This window comes from Mobula birostris, chromosome 26, assembly GCF_030028105.1.
Source record: "Mobula birostris isolate sMobBir1 chromosome 26, sMobBir1.hap1, whole genome shotgun sequence".
Taxonomy (NCBI): Eukaryota; Metazoa; Chordata; class Chondrichthyes; order Myliobatiformes; family Myliobatidae; genus Mobula; species Mobula birostris.
The window spans coordinates 48,816,161-48,833,420 of NC_092395.1; the positions used below are offsets into that span (position 1 = coordinate 48,816,161).

At 42.0% G+C, this 17,260-nt stretch overlaps 1 protein-coding gene across 10 annotated transcripts in view; it reads right to left on the reverse strand.

Moving 5' to 3' along the window:
* Positions 1 to 17,260, reverse strand: part of eps15l1a (epidermal growth factor receptor pathway substrate 15-like 1a) — a 475,482-nt gene that overhangs the window by 169,601 nt on the left and 288,621 nt on the right. For all 10 annotated transcript variants that reach the window (XM_072244311.1, XM_072244309.1, XM_072244310.1 and 7 more), the window contains one exon: positions 10,052 to 10,131. In XM_072244311.1, coding sequence (XP_072100412.1) covers positions 10,052 to 10,131 — 80 coding nt within the window. The remainder of the gene's footprint in view (positions 1 to 10,051; positions 10,132 to 17,260) is intronic.

The following is a 17,260-nucleotide window of genomic DNA, read 5'->3' on the forward strand; positions in this document are numbered from 1 at the left end:
AGTCAGCTAGAGAAAAACTGAGACTATGACATACAGCACGGCATGGATTTACCCAGCACCAGCAGTTTCACCTACCTGGGCAGCATCATACAACAGGATGCTGGGACCAAGGACACCATTCAGTGCAAACTCAGCAAAGCTAGAAACATCTTCAGAACAATGAGCAACATATGGGGATTAATAAAATACAGCATCCATACCAAGGTGATGCTGTACTAGAGCTGTGTTCTGTATACACTCTTGTACGGGTCAGAAAGCTGACACATGACGGAGAGCAACCTTGCCATGCTGTCATTATTTCACACCATGAGCTTCTGGAAGATCCTCCGTATCTTCTGACCATGAAAGATCTTCAACCACACCCTATTCTTTCGGTGTCATGAAGAATACATAGTCACAATCATCATGTGGAAGTTTTGGAGATGGATAGGGCATATGATGAGAAGAGAAGCCAACATCATCATCAAGACAACACTTCATTGGACCCCTTAAAGATGGATGAAATGTGGGAGACCAAAGACCACTTGGCACTGTACTGCTGAGTCAGAAATGAGGACCCTGAACTACACTTAAGGCACAATATAGAAAATGGCCAAGGACAAACAGAAATTACTGCCTGAAACACCAGCAGTGTAATGAGCAGAAGGTAACTAAGTTGTACACTTATACACTGGAAATGACATTAAGAAATCTTGAATCGTATTAGACAGCTATAAAATTATTCCATCTTCTTTCGGCTTCTCTTTTTCAAATTTCACAGTGAACTCAATCATGTTATGATCACTGCCTCCTAAGGGTTCCTTCACCTCAATCTCTCTAATCACCTCCAGTTCATTACACAATACCCAATCCAGTACAGCCGATCCCCTAGTGGGCTCAACAACAAGCTGTTCTAAAAAGCCATCTCGCAGACATTCTACAAATTCTCTCTCTTGAGATCCAGTGCCGACCTGATTTTCCCAATCCACTCGCATGTTAAAATCCCCCACAATTATCATAACACTGCCCTTCTGACAAGCCTTTTCTATTTCCAGTTGTAATTTGTAGTCCACATCCCTGCAGCTGTTTGGAGGCCTATAAATAACTGCCATCAGGGTCCTTTTACCCCTGCTATTTCTTAGCTCAACCCATAAAGATTCTGCACCTTCCAATCCTATATCACCTCTTTCTAATGATTTAATATCATTTCTTATCAATAAAGCCACGCCTCCCCCTCTGCCTACCTTCCTATCCTTCCGATACGCCGTGTATCCTTGGACGTTCAGCTCCCAGAGACATGCATCCTTTAGCCAGGTCTCAGTGTCGTACAGCTCTCTGTAGCTGTACGACAAGATCATCCACCTTATTCCTTATGCTGCGTGCATTTAAGTATAAAACCTTAAGACCAGTATTTGATACTTTTCGCTTTGATTTCACTGCAACTTTATTGCACTGCAACTCATCCCAATGGCTACAAATTTGCCCCATCATCTGCCTGTCTTTCCTGACATCTTTACTGCTCACTATCTTAGGTTTATTTCTGTTTTCCCCTTCCTCCGCTCTGTCATTCCGGTTCCCATCCCCCTGCCAAATTAGTTTAAACCCTCCCTAACAGCTCTATTAAACTTTCCCACCAGGATATTGGTCCCGTTTGGGTTCAGGTGTAACCTGTCCTTTTTGAACAGGTCATACTTCCCCCAGAAGAGATCCCAATTATCCAAGAATCTGAAGCCCTGCCCCCTACACCAGTCTCTCAGCCACGCATTCATCTGCCTGATCCTACTATTCTTGCCCTCGCTAGCACGTGGCACAGGTAGCAATCCCGAGATTACTATCCTGGGGGTCCTGCTTCTCAGCTTCCTTCCTAACTCCTGGAAATCTCTCCTCAGGACCTTCTCCTTTGTCCTATCTACGTCATTGGTACCAACATGTACCAAGACAACTGGCTGCTCACCCTTCCCCTTCAGAATATTCAGGACCCGACCCGAGACATCCTGTACCCTGGCACCTGGAAGGCAACACACCATGCGGGTATCTCTATCAGGCTCACAGGACCTCCTGTCCGTTCCCCTGACTACGGAATCCCCTACGACTACCGCATTCCTCTTCTCCCTCCTTCTCTCCTGCACAACAGTGTCAGACTCAGTGCCAGAGACCCGGTCACCGTGGGCGTCCCCTGTCAGGTCATCCCCCTCAACAGCATCCAGAACGAGATATTTGTTGCTGAGGGGGACAGCCACAGGTGTGCTCTCCACTATCCGGGCACTTCCCTTCACTCTCTTGACAGTGACCCAGCTTTCTGACCCCTGTAGCCTAGGGATGACTACCTCCCTGTAGCTCCTGTCTATCACCTTTTCATTTTCCCTAATAAGCAGTAGGTCATCAAGCTGCAGCTCCAGATCCCTAACACAGTCTCTGAGGAGCTGCATCTCGGTGCACCTGGCGCAGATGTGGCCATCAGGGAGGCTGGAGGTCTCCCAGGATTCCCACATCTGACACCCTGAACAAAGCACTAATCCTGCAGGCATGCTATCTAATTCTACAGGAATGGAACATGAAAAATAAGTCTACTCACCCACTTACCTCGCCAAACAAATGAACTTTTTAAACTGTTAGCTCGTACCGTTAGCTGTGTGAGACCTGCTGTTCCTGTCTGTCCAGGCCGATTCGCGAAAGGAGGGAGGGAGAAAAAAAGAGTTGGTGCCTCGCTCTCACCTCTTCCCGTTTACCGCCGAAGCCCGTTGAAGCCGAAGCCCTACACTCTGCTCCCATTCACTCCGCTGCCCGCTCCGACAGCTGCCCACTGTATAGGGTGGTCTCCTTTTTAAACTCTCTGCGCTGTCCTGTTGACGTCACGCGCCTGCGCAGTCTTGTCCTTCTTGCACTCTAAGAAGTTTTTTAAAAAACTGCCTTCCGTCAGAATTCAGCTCCTACGACGCTCTGTAGTCCCGATCCAAAAGACAGCCATTGGCAGCAACCTGCCTTTTTAAACTCTCTGCGCTGTCCTGTTGACATCACGCGCCTGCGCAGTCTCGTCCTTTTTGCACTCGAAGTTTTTTAAAAAACTGCCTTCCTTCAGAATTCAGCTCCCACGACGCTCTTAACCTTTTGCCTTAACCTTTCAGACAGAAAATTGATGCATGGCTCCAACGGACAGAAAATAGTTACGTGGCTTCTACATCCCAGCCCCTAAATTATTACACTATAAAAATAACTAAATACTAATAAAATAGGAGACATGAAATATTCAAGGACAAACACCTTAAAATTTATACAAATATCCATCTTTCTTCTTTTAGTCATGTAACATTCATCTATGGCAGAGTTTACCAGTACTTAGCCCAGTTCCGAGTGATCTTTATCACCACTCTCTGTCAAGTCAAAGTCATGAAGTTTCTGGAGCTGTAGCTCCTCAAACTTTTGCCTCCTTTAGAAGACTACCTAGACAGCTGATCTTGGTCTTGATGTGCACCTGCCACACAAATACTCTTCTGACTGGAAAGATTTAAATGACTCTTCCCATAATCCATGAGTTTCAAGGTGCTGTCATTAACTACAATCACCTCTCCGGGAAGAAATAATGTTTTATACCTGACCATTTCTGACATTCCTGTAACAATGGTAAATACTCCTTGACCTACCTTTCTAAAACAAGTTTGACATGTATTGCAGCTGCTTCCATCTACAATGAGCATAAATGTCTACCTTTTGGAACTTTCCTGGAGGTAAGGATGATGAGGTTTTCAGAAGCAACAGATAGTTGGGTATTAGTGCTTCCAAATCATTGGGATCGGAGGATGCCTTAGTAATTAGATGACCATTGAGAATAGCCTCTACTTCACAAAGGACTTTGTGGAATCCCTTTTCATCAAGATTCTGTACCTTCATATTGGAACTGAGGACCATCCACACAGGCCTGATCAAACTCTCCCATGTTCCTCCATGATGTGAACCAGCCAGGGCATTAAAAATCCACTTAATTACTTTTCAAAGGAGAATATCACTGATCCATGAATGATTCCACTTCTGAACAGCTTCTCGCAACTCACTTCTAGCTCGAGCAAAGTTTGTCACATTAGCAGAACACAGTTCATGTACCTGTCCTCATCTTGCCATAAAGATTCAAAGTGCATTAACTAAGAAATCTGTGTCTAAAGAGGATGCCATTTCAGTGTGAACAGCACAAATAGCTGGACAGGTAAATCTGACCCCAAATCTCTTCACTGTATTCCTTCTGCACTTCACCTCAAAAGGTCCATAGTTGTCCACTCCAACATGTGTAAATGGAGGTTCATCTGGAGAGATCCTCTCCAGAAGTACATCTGCCAGGTGCTGGCATCTTAGAGTTGAGCGCAACCATTGACAAACTTAGACAGGATTCTTCAAATAGCTGAACTTTAACAGTATCTTTGACACAACCTGGATAACATGAAGCTACGGCCACCATGTCCCACTTCTTAATGTACATGCCTCTGAATGAAGTCTGAGATATGAAAATCTTTTGCCAGTATAGAAGGATGTTTAGACTCTTCAGGCACGGCTGCCTTAACAAGTCCACCAACCCTCAAGACACCGTCTTCAAGTACTGGATTAAGCTTGAAAATATGATTGTTCCCTTTCACACTTTCTCCCCTTTGCAAACTTAAGAATTCATCTGGAAATCTCTTTCTTTGGCAAAACCCTATGATCTCCATTTCAGCCCTTCTGAGCTCATCCACTGACAGGTAACCTCAGTCAATCTGACCTTTGACTTTCAATTCCTCTCTCCAAAGAATACTCTTGTTGTTCTGCATCCAAGTCAGACTGAGCAAGAGCAATGTTCAATGCTTCCTCTTCCCACAAAGAAACAAGAGCAATGTTCAATACTACTTCTTCCCATTAAGAAACAAGAGCAGGTTCTTAAATCTAAGAATCCAGGTGCTGTCTTCCTCAAACGGACTCAAGACGAGAAGTAATGGATTATACATATTACCAAGTCCACCTCCTTCTCAATCTGCAATACATTCCAGAACAATCAGGATTCACAAACCACTGCCTTCCAGGCTGAAGAAGATACTAAGGCCCTGATACTCATGTCCCATTCTACAGGAATGCTTTAACCTTCAACCCTCTAGAGGCCACATCTGCTGGATTGCTTGAAGTGTTTATATACCTCCATTGAGATGCTTGTGAGAATTTAAGAATTTCTGAAACCCTGTCAACGAAGATCCAGAAACTGGAAGTTTCATTCTTGGTATACTTCATTCAGCACAGAAGTACTATCAGTCCAATACACTAAGTCTTGAAGCTGCTCATGCAACTCCTTCCTCTGTAACGTGTCCATACAGCTTGCCATCATAGCAGTGTTGAGCTCAATATGAGGGATGGAAACTGACTTCATCGTAGCTACCCTAGTTTTTCCCCATGATAAAAGCACTGTGCACATGAGCATGTGTGTTGTGCAACACTACTCCACGGCCATCTTCGCTTGTGTCCTTAAAGCGGTGTAACTGTGCAGCAGTAACTTCTCCAAAATCCAGGGGTTTCAAACATCTAACAACCTTGCAGTCTTCCAACTGGCAGGCAGAGTTCTTCCACTTAGCTTGTCAACTCATGAGCAACTGCTGTTGGTCTAGTGTCATCCCAGCCAAGCCTTTTCTTACATAGATCTTGTAGGATCTTCTTAGCAGATTAACACTATCTGACTCAAGATTCTTAAAGAATCACCTTTTGGTGAGTGGTCTATTCTGGATCGTGATCTTAAACTTAAACCTGAAAGTATCAGACTGAATGCACCATTGCACACCCAGTACTCTCTCTACTGAAGGTAAATCCTTCATGACCTTCACCCTTTGCTCTTCTGGTATCACAGTTAGTACACTTTGTCTGTTCCTTCTCCACTTTGTAAGTCGAAAGCCGCCTCTAGCACAAATGGATTCAAGGTCATGATAGATGGCCACTGCTTCTTCCTCGGAGGACACTGACACAAGGCAGTCATCAACATAGAAATAATGCAAAACCTTATCCACCATCTCACAACTGAACTGTTCTTCACTTTCTTCTGTTCATTTTGTAAGAGCGAAGTTGGCGCAGCTCAGTGATGAAGCTGCTCCAGAGATGTACCACCATTTCACAGTCCACCATATCTTGGCTGAGGTCACCATCAGGCCACCAGAGAAACCTCAGCAGATCTGCATCTTCAGCTGATACTTTAACCTATTTAACATTGATTCAATGTCTGCCATGATCACCACTGGTTCTTTTCTGAATTTAGTTATGACTCCATTTAGTAAGCCAGTAAGAACTGGTCCCTGTAAAATCAGAGCATTAAGTTATATTCCCTGAAATACCACTCCACAGATAAACACCATGATGTGGAATATACCAGACCTTCCCATCACTTTGTTCAGATCCTTTGCTGGCATTTTTTCAGCATAACCTTTGGAGATGGCATCTTTCATAAAATCTGTATGGTCAGTGTGAAATGACTTTCTTCTTAAACCTCTTCCTTAGATTTACAGCACACTATTCAGCAAACTGCCTATTAATTGGCATGTTAATATCCTGCTTTCTCAGAGGTAAACTAAGCTGGTAGTGGCCATCCACAAGTTCTGCAGAATTTGCAACCAGCTCCATAAACTTGTGATCTCCCCTTGACAAACCAGGTTGACTGCATTCAGGGAAATCTGTCTTGAATTGCTGCTGCCAAAATTCATCCAAGTTCAAAACAGAAATCTTGTTAACTGTCGGCTCTGACCAAGTATAGTCTCTTCCACCACCATAGTCTCCTTTTAAACAGTCCAACTCAGCATAGTTCTGATTATATAGGGTCCATCACCTGCAATGGCTCCAATATCTTAGGCACATTTGTTCCTGTCAGCAACTCAATCTCTGGCAAATAAATATGCTTCAGGTGAGACCATTCCTGGAGATCCCTCTGACGAGGAATATTCCTTTTGTGGACAGGTATACTTCCCTGGGTATAGATGTTAGGGTTAGGCAGTTCATAGTAGTTTTCAATATCTAAGCCAGCCACTTCCAATCCTAAAACGATATAGCTACTCATAATCTTCTCTTGGTGCATAAGAGAATGCATGTTCTTTTTCCTGTCAGGTTGAGCTTGTTCATGAAAGCCCATGTGTAGAATATTGCTGTACTTCCTTGACCTAGAAAAGCATAAGTAACCACTGTTTTGTTATTCTTCTTAGACTTCACTTATACTGGAACTATGGGAAGTTTACAGTCATGACTTCCAGCCCCCGCAAGGTCATTAGATGCCAGGTCACTACACGTGGCTGTGTCTGATTCTTCCACGGCCTGTTCTAATACTGCACCCTTTTCATTAGAGTGATATGAAGTATGCTGGGATGCTTGCCACTGGACATCTTGTATGAAAGATGTTTCCTGCAATTATTGAAGGAAAAACATGCACTGGAGAGCAAGAGCTGTTCCTCTTGGATTAGCTATGGAAAAGGTAGGAACAGTTTAAGTTGGAGAAAGAAATATGCCACAAGTTAATGTGCCAAGGGCTTCAAGCATGGCAAGTGCTCAAAGTGCACGAGCAGAACAGTCCTATGGTCTGAGTTGCGATACTGAAAAGGCACAAAGAAATACAAAACTACCCAAAGTCAATGCTGATTTACTCATTCCTCAGTGCCTGTGAAACATGAACAAGACCCTCAAGTGGTAGTTCAGGGTGTTTACTCTCTCAGCATGTTCTAATGAGGCACTCTGAACCTATGTCACATCTAACAGCTCAAAGGGCTCATAGGGACAATCACTTACAGCATGGAAACACTTTTATTTTAAATGACAAAAGTCAAAGTAGAACTACTGATATTACGAGGAAGCAAAATTAAGTAACAACCTTATTGTATAATAGTAATACATTTCATCTTTCTCTAAAAGAGAGACACAAATCTTTGATGGAGATCCACTGCAATATCATGCATTCATGAGGGCTTTTGAAAATGGTGTTTAAGTCAACTATAGCGACTGCCTCTATTTCCTTGAACAGTACACCAGAGGTTGCCGTAGAAAACTTGTCAGAAATTGCCAACATGTTGATCCTAAGAAAGGATATGTGAAAGCTACAGGAACATTTTGTATTTGAACAGAAAACTGCATCCCCTTACATGCAAAAGGTTTTGTTTTGGGTACAAGTTAAATCTCAAGACTACACTTTTTCTGAAAGGCTGTTGCAATGCTGTGAACGAAGTGTAGTACTTGCATATCATGGACATGCCTGCTAATATGTTGACTGTCGTAAAGAATAGGGATGAATAAAGAATAGTGCTCTGTGAATTGCAAGAAAGGCACAACGATAAGATTACTTTCACCGACCTTGCTGATTTTATTGAAAGGCAACTAAGGATTGTGACACACTCAGTGTTTGGGAATATACAGCATGCTCCATCACCTGCTTTAAGTAAAGGTACGAACAAAACAAAGTCACAATTTTGTTCGAAGGCTAGAGGAATTAACTTTGCAACTACTGTAGCCACTGTGAGAAGTAAAGCTAAAACTGAACCTGGAACTAAGGGAAGGGAAATGGTCTCATCAGCCAAAAGAGGTTGTCTGTTCTGTGAGGGGAAGCATACATTGGATTCCAGATCATGGTGTTTATCACTACAGAAAAGGGAAATTTCGTGTTGTGTTTGACTGTGGAGCGACGTCTCAGAGGATATCACTTAATACTCAGTTTCTACAGGGACCAGATCATACTAGCTCACTGATTGGAGTCATAACCAGATTCAGAAAAGAACCAGAGGTGATCAGGACAGATATTGAACCAATGTTTCATCAAGAGATGTGAAACAATGGTTGAACCAAACATATTCTATGGAATTTCTTCCTACAGTTTAAGCTGTTCTTTCCTACTCTGTAGCTCCACAGTGATCAATTGTTCCTCTTGTTCCTCCATGACATGTTTGCCCTTCAATAATACAGCTAAACCAGCCTCTGTTTTAATGTGGGTAGAGGAGGTATTAGTTACAGAAGATGCTCTGCCTGCAGCGGAACATTGAGCACTGACATTTCATACACTGTCAATTGGGTCTACATGATCTTGTGGGTCCTCTGCTATATGCATAGTCAAAACATGCCTTGGAATTTGAAAAACTTTGTCTTATAGAATGTGAGACACATATTCACTTGTTGAAGCAACATGACCTTCCATATAACATGCTTGATTCAACCATTGTTTCACATCACCTATCAACACACTACTATAGCCATCAATACTTGTAAAACAATAGTTCTTTTTTTTCTTGTTTGGCCTTGGGAATTAATGAGATCAGCATGGGATATTGTTTAGCAACAGTTTTACAGAGGTTAGTCAAGTCCTCAATACAAGATCGCACTTGTAAGACATTTTCTTTCATCTTTATAAGATCATTAAATAATTAATAATATTTAATCTTCAATTTTGTTCACACTTGTTTCATATTCCTTTTAAAGACTTTCAATTAGATTAGCCTTCGCTTCATCTTTTCTCTTTTGTAAGCCCCAACTGCAGGGTGATTGGCATAATTTTGATACACTCATGTTACTTTCTCTAGCTAACTCTTTGTTCATCTGCATCACCTGCAATATTTCATTCAATAAACTGTCCATGCATCCACAGTAATCTAGTGTTCCAATAATGTCCCAATTAGCAGTCAACAAAATAAATACTGTCTATGGCTCAACCGCCCTCCAGTAGACTAAACTAATCAACTAACTAACCACAAACTTGACAGCCTTCAATTGAAATATTGGCAACCAGAATATTTCAGCACTTAAATAAAACAAAGTGACGAACCCTCAGGCAAACACCATGATCAAGCAATGGTCCCCAATGGTTCAAAACTGTATTCAAATCGCAAATACACAGCATGAATCAACAAAAAGTAGTTTACTTGCAGCAAGCTGATCAAGTTTTGCCAGCATGTCCAAGGCAATCCTCTGCCTCAGACTGGTGTTCGTTGGGTATAACTATTTTTTTAGCGGTTACTTTAAAACAAACCAAAACCACTGAGAGACTGAGCCAGGAGATCCAAAGTATTGATTGTAGACTTCAGGAAGGGGAATAATGGTTCAAACTATATTTTACCTTCGACATCTGGGTGAAGTCAGCAAAACCTCCACTCCCAAAGGCGCTGGTTCCAAAAGGATCCAACGTCCCAAAAGGATCTGTAAATAAGTTAAGAAATATGTTATTGATTACAAATCCCATCATTCAATTTTATACTCAAGTGAAATGTTTCTACAATTGAAGACATTTAAAAGGAAAAATCATTTAAAAATAAATACTTTCTCAGCATTTTCTACTTACCATAAGCCGGAATATAAGGCTAAATATATTATATTCATTCCATACCCCATAATAATGACTCAATCGCCTGGTAGAAGGTGTACTAGATGTTGCCATTGTATTTAAAGCACAATAACCATCAAAGTGTGAATAAATTCTCTACTGTTTTTACTTAATGGCTTGTCCACAACTCAGTATTTTTTTAAGCAACAGTGTCAGCATCATCAAAAACTTTACACAACCTTGAAGAAAGGAGCTTCACTTCTTCTTGTGAAATATACTGCCAAAGAGAGTAAAATCACACAACCCATCAGAATAGGCTCTGGGCAACTACACCAATGCCCACAATTAAAATTCGGTTTTCCAAAAAACTTCAAAGTTTACCATGTTTGTTTTGTAAACAAAACTTTTAGTGAATCACTGTAGTCATAGTTGCAATCAATGACCCAAGATGTGAACAATAATATTAGTTTCCTGCAACAATACGCAGCTAGCACCTTAATTTGCTGACAAAACTACACTGATTGACCTAACCTCAAATAATAATGAGGCAGCCAACAGAGAAGAAGTCATCAACCTGACACAGTGGTGACAAGAAAACAATCTCTCCCTCAAAGTCGCAAAAACAAAGGAGCTGGTCGTGGACTACAGGAGGACTGGAGAATGGCAAACCCCTATTGACAACAATGGATCTAGGGTTGAGAGGGTAAACAGCTTTAAGTTCCTCGGCACACATATCACCGAGGATCTCATGTGGTCTGTACATACCGGCTGTGTGATGAGAAAAGCACAACAGCGTATCTTTCACCTCAGACGGTTGAAGAAATTTGGTATGGGTCCCCAAATCCTAAGAGCTTTCTACAGGGGCACAATTGAGAGCATCCTGACTGGCTGCATCACTGCCTGGTATGGGAACTGTACTTCCCTCAATCACAGGACTCTGCATTGAGTGGTGCGGACAGCCCAGCGCATCTGTAGATGTGAACTTCCCACTATCTAAGACATTTACACATATAAGTGTGCAAAATGGGCCCGAAAGATCATTGGGGAACCGACTCACCCTAACCACAAACTGTTCCAGTTGCTGCCATCCAGGAAATGGTACCACAGCATAAAAGCCAGAACCAACAGGCTCCAGGACAGCTTCTTCCACCAGGTCATTAAACTGATTAATTCATGCTGATACAATTGTATTTCTATGATACATTGACTGTCCTGCTATACATGTACATGAAGGATTGAAGTAATAAAGTCAATTCATTTCAACTCCATTAGGATGTCAGGGATTGCATAAGCAGAAGAGGAGGTGCTGCCAAAGAGAACATGAAAAACATGTAACTGAATACACATCAAAAAAAAATTATTTTCACTACAAAGTGCCAAGTCCAGCCTTTAATTCAGTAACAAGGGCTGCATTTTTACGTTACTTTCAGCATCATATAAATACACATAAGAACCCAAGAAACAGAATGATAGAGCCATTCAGCCACTCACATCTGCTCTTTATTTCCATAAGAACACAGTCTATTTACTAACTCAGTGACACTTTCTTGCACTCATCCCAGATTCCCGTAATATCCAAAACTCAATCTGTCTTGACCATATTCAATGACATACTCTGTTCTCTAGGGTGGAAAATTGCACAGATTCACTGGTCCCCGAGTGAAAAAAACGTGATTTTGAACTACCAAGTCCTAATTTTGAATTGCTGATGCATTCTTCCACCACAACCTAGACAGTGGAAACATCAACTCCATACATACCATATCAAACCCCAAGAATATTTAAACATTTCATCTTGATCACATCTTCTAACTCTGGAGTACAGGTCTAGTCTGTTTCATCATTCCTCAATGGATAAACATCAACATCCCAGGAATTAATTTGGTAAATTTTCATTGCGCTGCCTCTATGACAATATATCTTATTTTAGGTAGGGCGGTCAGAAATTCAAAAAATTATATTCAAAACGCAGTTTCACATAATTTGTAGAAAGACAAGATTCGTACTGGCTATTTCAATGAAATTCTTCAGAACATTTGCTTTTCTAAATATTTACTGTACCTGTATAAACGTACACTATACAATGACACCTAGGTTTCTTTGTACATCAAGTCTTCCAATTTCTCACTGCTTAAAATCAGTCCCAGCCCACTTTTCTATTTCCATATTATAATTCAATTCGCACATTTCCTTAGCCTTAGATTCCTGATGATAATAAGACCATAAGACTTAGACCATTCAACCTTCTGAGTCTGCTCTGCCATTCCACCATGGTTGATTTATTATCCCTCACAAACCCATTCTCTTACCTTCCTTATGTAACTTTTGATGTTCTGACTAATCAAGAATCTATCAACCTCCGCTTTACATATTCTCAATGACTTGGTCTCCACAGCCTGGCAGTTGTCTCCTGCCAGTCAGCCAATCTTTACCCATGCTAGTATCTTTCCTATAATACCATAGGGCTTTTATCTTGTTAAGCTGTATCATGTGCGGCATCTTGTCAAAGGACTTCTGAATATCCAAGTAAACACATCCACCTACTCTTCGTTGTCTCTCCTGCCTGTTATTTCCTCAAAGAACTTTAACAGATTTGTCAGGCAAGATTTCCCCTTAAGGAAACCCTGCAGACTTTGGCCATTTTATCACATGCCTCCAAGTACCAAAAACCTCTTCTTTAATAATGGATTTAAATATCTTCCCAACCACTGAGATCAGGCTAACCGGCATATAATTCCCTTTCTTCTGCCTCCCTCCTTAGAGAGTGGAGTCACATTTGTAATTTTTCAATCTTCCGTAACCATTCCAGAATCTAATGATTCTTATACGATCATTACTAATACCCCTACAATTCTCTTCAGCTACCTCTTTCATAGCCATGAGGTGTAGTCCATCTGGTCCAGCTGGCTTACCCATCTTCAGACCTTTCGGCTTCCCAACTACCTTATCCTTAAGAATAGCAACTACACCCACTTCTGCTCCCTAACACCTTTGAATTTCTAACATACTACTGATGGTTTCCACAGTGAAGACTGATACAAAATACTTACTTAGTTTGTTTTCCATTTCTTTCTCCCTCATTACTACCTCTCCAGTATCATTTTCCAGCAGTCTGATATACACTCTCATCTCTCTTTTACTCTTTATATATCCAAAAGACTTTGGGTATCCTCTTTTATTATTGGCTGGCTTACCTTCATATTTTATCTTTTCTCTCTTATGACTTTTTCAGTTGCCTTCTGCTGGTTTTTTAAAACTTCACAATCTAGTAACTTCCTACTAATTTATGATATATTATATACCCTCTCTTTTACTTTTATGCTGCCTTTGACTTCACTTGTCAGCCACTGTTGCCTCATCCTCCCTTTAGAATACTTCTTCATCTTTGGGATGTATCTATCCTGTGCCTTCTGAATTGTACCCAGAAACTCCAGCCAATGCTGTTCTGTCGACATCCCTGACAGTGTCCTCTTCCAATCAACTTTAGCTAGTTCTTTTCTCATGCTCCTTTAATTCCCTTTACTCCAGTGTAAAACATATATCTGATTTTATCTTCATCTCAAAAAACATGGCAAATTCTATCATATTATGATCACTGGTTCTTTTACCTTAAGCTCCCTAATTGGTTCATTACACAACATCAATCTAGAATTGTCTTTTCCCTAGTGTTCTCAACCACAAGCTGCTCTAAAAAAAACCACTTCGTAGGCAGTCTACAAATACCCCTCTTAAGATCCAGCATCAACCTGATTTTTCCATTCTATCTGCATATTGAAATCCCCATGACTATCATAACATTCCCCTTTTTACATGCCTTTTCTCTCTCTCATTGTAATTTATATCTCACATTCTGGCTACTGTTTGGAGACCTGTATATAGTTCCATCAGGGTCTTTTTACCCTTGCAATTTCTTAACTCTACCCACAAGGATTCTATATCTTCTGATCCTATGTCACCTCTTTCTAAGGATTTGACTTCATTTTTTTACCAACAAAGCCACACTACCACCTCTGGCTACCTACCTGTCCTTTCGATACAATGTGTATCTTCGAAATTAAGCCCCCAAGTACAATCTTCTTTCAGCCACAACACAGTGATGCCTACAATGTCATACCTGCTAACCTCTAACTGTGCTTCAAGATCATCTACCTCATTCCGTTTACTGTATGCATTCAAATAATACACCTTCAGTCCTGTATTCATCACCCTTTCAATTTTGCCATGTTGCAGTTCAATTCATCCCAGTGACTGCCATTTTGCTGTATCATCTGCCTGTCCTTTCTCACAGTCTCACTGCACACAGCATCTACCTGTATTCCAAAACGCTCCATCCTCAACCCTACCACATTGGTTCCCACTTCCCTGCCAAATTAGATTAAACCCTCCCCAACAGCTCTAGCAAACCTGCCCACAAGGATATTGGTTCCTCTCGGGTTCAGGTGGAGCTCGTCCTTTGTTTACAGGTCATTATCTTCCCCAGAAGAGATCCCAATGGTCCAGAAATCTGAAACACTGCCTCCTGCACCAGATCTTCAGCCACTGTACTGCCATCCTATTCATCTGTACTGCCATCCTATTCCTGCCCTAGCTAGCACGTAGCACACAGGGAGTAACCCAGAAATTACTATCCTAGAGGCCCTGCTCTTCAGCCTCTTCCCTAACTCCCAATATTCACTGCACAGGACTGCTTCCCATTTTTTTTTTACCGATCTCATTGGCGCAATTGCTGCTCACCCTTACTGCTCCGAGACATCCTTGACCATAGCACCTGGGAGGTGCTAGCTTTACACTAATGGAAAATTTGGATAGATTACATTTAGCCTCTTCATCTAAATCGTTGATACAGGTCATGAATAGTTGTGATGCAAGAGCCAATCTCTGATACAGCTATCTCACAATCGAAAAATACTCATTAATGTTTAAGCCTGGATTCTGTTCAATAACCAAATCTCAATTCTCACCAGTATATCACTTAAATCACATGGGCTCTGATTACTCAGTAACTTGTATAACACCTTATCAAAGACCTCTCCAGCATTCAAATATATCACATCAACAGGTTTGTCCTTATCCATTCTGCTCATCTGACCCTTAAAAAACACAAATTTGTCAAACATGATTCTGATATAAATTTATGATGACCCTTCCCAATTCCAATAAGTACCTTTAACGACTTATTTTCTATTTGAGACCCATTGTTCATTCTCTATTCGTTCTTACCTTCTGTAATGGTAACAGGTGTGCTGTGGAGTGGGTGAACCAGTAGGGTCACACTGGAAAGAGTTTGTTTAGCGTCATCAAAAGCCCTGTTCATGTCCACTGACCAGTCAAGCACATGATTTTGGGTAATGCCTTTAAGTGCACTAGACAGGGGAATCATAAGTTCAGCAACTCGTGGAATGAAGCGGTGATAGAAATTCATGGTGAGAAATCCATAATAACTTTTGGTGGGAGGGTTTCACACCTTCTGCGGAAATGCAATGGCCGAGAAAGTCAGTGCTTGAAACCCAAACTGGCAGTTGTGATGTTAATAATCAACCCGTGTTGGCTTAAATGCTCGAAAAGTGTGCGGAGATGAAATATGTGTTCGGATTTGAATGCACTGGTGACAAGCATGTCACCTAAGTAAACAAAAAGAAAATTTGTCTTTTAATACAGATTAGATCAGCCGTTGGAAAGTCTGCACAGCATTTTTCAGCCCAAATGGCACGTGCAGAAAATCAAAGAGACCAAATGGGGTTATCAAGGCCTTTTTGAGAATGTCCTCCAAAATCATCCTCCAAGCACACAGGGACCTGATGGTAGCCCCTAATGAGATCGACTTTGGAAAAATTAACTTTCTGGCTAAACGTGCCATAAAGTCCTGGATGTGTGGGACTGGGTAATGATTGGGGGTCCTGGCCTCTTTAAGGCACAGGGAATCACCACAAGGGCAGCAACCACCATCCGGTTTAGGGACCATATGGAGGGGAAAGCCCAGGGGCTTTTTGACCAGCATCTGTACAATGCCAAGTCTTTTCACGTTAGCAACCCAGCCTTCGCAGCCGCCAGCTTTTCTAGGTCCAGACTACGCATGCAGGCATGGACTGGTGGGCCAGTTGTAGAAATGTGGTGCTTGATCCCATGTTTTGAGACTGTAGTGGGGAATGTGGGCTTGGTGAGGTTTGAGTTTTCACCCAGCAGTCGAGTAGACTCACATGCAGTGGTGCACGTGCTTGACAGTTGTTGTGGGGAACTTACTGGGGGGCAGGGTAATGACACAAAGTCCTTGACATCCACAAGCCAGCAGTTCTTAAAATCCTTGGGCACACAGGAAACCTGTAGAGGTCTAGCCACTTTAGCCATGACAAAGCCTCATGTGTAACGTCACCCATGAAGCAGAGCATCACCCGCTGTGTCCTTTTGGTTTGGATTCTGCTGCCGTTGGTGGCCTCCAGCAAGGTTTAGTCACTCTTTGCCTTCACATCAATAGGTGATGCTGGCAGCACACTCACTTGAGCACCCGTGTCACACAGGAAGCGTCGCCATGAAAGGATGTCTGTCGTGAACAGTGAACAACCCTGACAGCTGGAACCCATGGTGTTCACAGACCTCTGATGTCCCAATGTGCTGGCACTGTCAAAGCTGCAAGCGGGTCAGCACTTCCTAGTGTTAATACCAAAGTGAGCATGGTAAAATCACAGGCCCCGGTGTCACCTGTTTTGCAGCCATGGCCGTCCTCATGTTGGGGTCCTTGCTGATCAGGCTTATTGAGGCACAAAAAGCAGGAGGAGTGTTGCACTGCTATCTAGCTGAGTGTAGAATATCGGCCATTTTAGCAAGCTCCCTATAGTCCTTCATAGGTGTATTAGCAAGGGCTATGGGAACTTGATCAGGGATTTTCTGCCTCAAAGAGTTCTTTAAAAATAAAACAAGGATGGTGATTTCCCAGGAGAGACAGCATGTAGTCCATTAGCTCTGACGGCTTAGTATTGCCAAGGCTGGGCAAGGAGAGTGACTGTTTGA